At 47.1% G+C, this 2,022-nt stretch overlaps 1 protein-coding gene across 1 annotated transcript; it reads right to left on the bottom strand.

Annotated features, from left to right (window-relative positions):
• Nucleotides 1-826: 826 nt before the first annotated feature.
• ASPBRDRAFT_533067 (uncharacterized protein) lies at nucleotides 827-1,612 on the bottom strand. The gene is made up of 3 exons (XM_067627046.1): nucleotides 1,303-1,612; nucleotides 888-1,236; nucleotides 827-837 (listed from the first exon to the last, which is right to left on the bottom strand). Exons 1-2 carry the CDS (start codon nucleotides 1,505-1,507, stop codon nucleotides 1,100-1,102), a joined length of 342 nt encoding a protein of 113 aa, XP_067472801.1. The 5' UTR covers nucleotides 1,508-1,612; the 3' UTR covers nucleotides 827-837; nucleotides 888-1,099.
• Nucleotides 1,613-2,022: the final 410 nt, after the last annotated feature.

Genomic DNA, 2,022 nt, shown 5'->3' with positions numbered 1-2,022 from the left:
TCTATTGCATATTGGGGTAGATCCACTGTCCCGTAATTGAATTCCTCAAAGACTAATACTGTCTGTTAATAGAACAATTTTATGGACCTCTCATGGCATCTTTATATAAGATACGCGAGAAGAAGTTGTAGATTTCAGCGGAGTGCTACTGAGCTATGTCATATATAAATTGCCCTGGTATTTATCCCTCAATACCTGTATATCTTGGAAAAGGTTGACCTCGGGCTCCTGAATCTTAAGGTCCTGTCGCTGGTACTCAATGAGCCGACGGCTCTCCCTGAGAACTGTCAGTTACCAGCACGAGCCAATGATCTCTGAGATTATGAGTCAAATCTGAGGAGACAATCGCGCTAGTAATTCCTGACTGAAGCAATTCTGCATGATACGTGCAGTATGTTGGCTGAGAAGGTTTTTGAAGATAGGTACAGCACCTTTATGCTCCGAGTTGAGTAATCGATAAACGGGCCTCGTCGCAGCAGCGAATCTCTTTAGTTCTTCCGCCGAGGGCTTCTTGGATAGTTCATAAGTAGCCTTTAATGCGAGAGGGGTAAAGCGAGGAACCATGTGATCAACTAAATCAACATGTAGCGTGTAATGAATCATCTGCGCATTGCCACGACCTCAAGTGAGCACATTCCTGGTAATTGTCACACCAACTATCTATTTTTTGAATTTCTTGAAGTCCTCAACTTGAACATCGTTGATCTCGAATGTTCTCATCCATGGTTGAAACACAGGAACGAGGGGAGCCTGAAGGCGCCGCTTCCCACAAATTGAATCGAGACCTATTTCAAAACAGGTCCAGTAACCATCCTTCAGTTCACGCGTCCATAGTCCCTAGGGAGGTTAATCGCAGAATTCAGGTTATTGAAGAGCATCAGACTGACCGAGTAATGACAGAGTTTCCGAAAGCTCTCCAAGAAGCTGTCGCCTCTTGCCAGGTTCAAAGTTGTGAACCGCCCCGCTTCAAGTACTCGTCCAGGCGGTAGCCATGCTCACCCCATGCCTGGTATACCCCGAAACCCTCTATTCCTATAGCCAGAACAAAGCAGTGTACAAAAATGTATAATTCATGTCGCGACTTTGCCGCTCACCGCGTTCAATCGTTTCTACATCGACAAGACTCACGTCTAGCACGGCGGTCGCCGATTTTACTGTCGATTGCCGCTTTCTTGGCCTGGGGAGTTGCTTTGGATGAAGTCGTGCTCAAGATATCTGTCATGGTTGGGAGCCCACCTAAAAAAACACGATTGCCATGTCAGGATCATGTACATGGCTTCTCTTTCTGGTGAGGAAGCAAACAATTAGCGAGTGTAGTAGTAAGCTTGCAGGAATTCCAAGGCAAGCGTTCAACAGCACAAAACGCCATCAATGGAGGGTTCTCTCCCAGGAGAATTGTGGATTCCCCACTCAATACGGACTGTTGATGAGCGACAAATTTAGTGGAGCTGAAGTATGCTTTAACAGCACGGTCTAGGTCTACTAGTGGCGTGTAGGGAAGTCCCATCCTTGCCCGAACGGCTAGTGTTGCTTCGCCTTCGCGCTTTCCTCATATTCTTTTTAAGCTTCCACTAATTTCAGCTGGTGTAAGGAGGAAGTGACCGCCGCGTCGACTGAGATATATAATTTGCTGTCAGATTATGCTTGTAAAAAGCTTGTTGGGAAAAGACGCTGTGCTCAAACTCTCAGGCTTAGTAGCTACACGTTGTCCCTTTGGCCTAGGCAGTGGCATCGTAGCAAACTCTGACCAAAACTCCTGGAGAACTATGTATTCGCGATAGTACCGAAGAGGAGAGAATTTCGTTCTAAAAGTTGTATGACGCGGGTCGTGGGAAGAAGCGGAACAATATAGCACGTCCTCGATGAGGGCCCGCTTTGGTCCGCAACCCGGCTTGTACGTCTCCGGAATCGTTAGCCTTCTCTGGAGCCACGTCGACAACTCGCCCGCAGCGTGCATACCTACAGATTCCCATGGCTTCCTTGTTTTGGTACAGCCTTGGATGCTTACATGATTTGACCAGA

The sequence above is a fragment of the Aspergillus brasiliensis genome, assembly GCF_001889945.1.
Source record: "Aspergillus brasiliensis CBS 101740 unplaced genomic scaffold ASPBRscaffold_45, whole genome shotgun sequence".
NCBI lineage: Eukaryota > Fungi > Ascomycota > Eurotiomycetes > Eurotiales > Aspergillaceae > Aspergillus > Aspergillus brasiliensis.
This window is presented reverse-complemented; position numbering and strand designations above follow the sequence as displayed.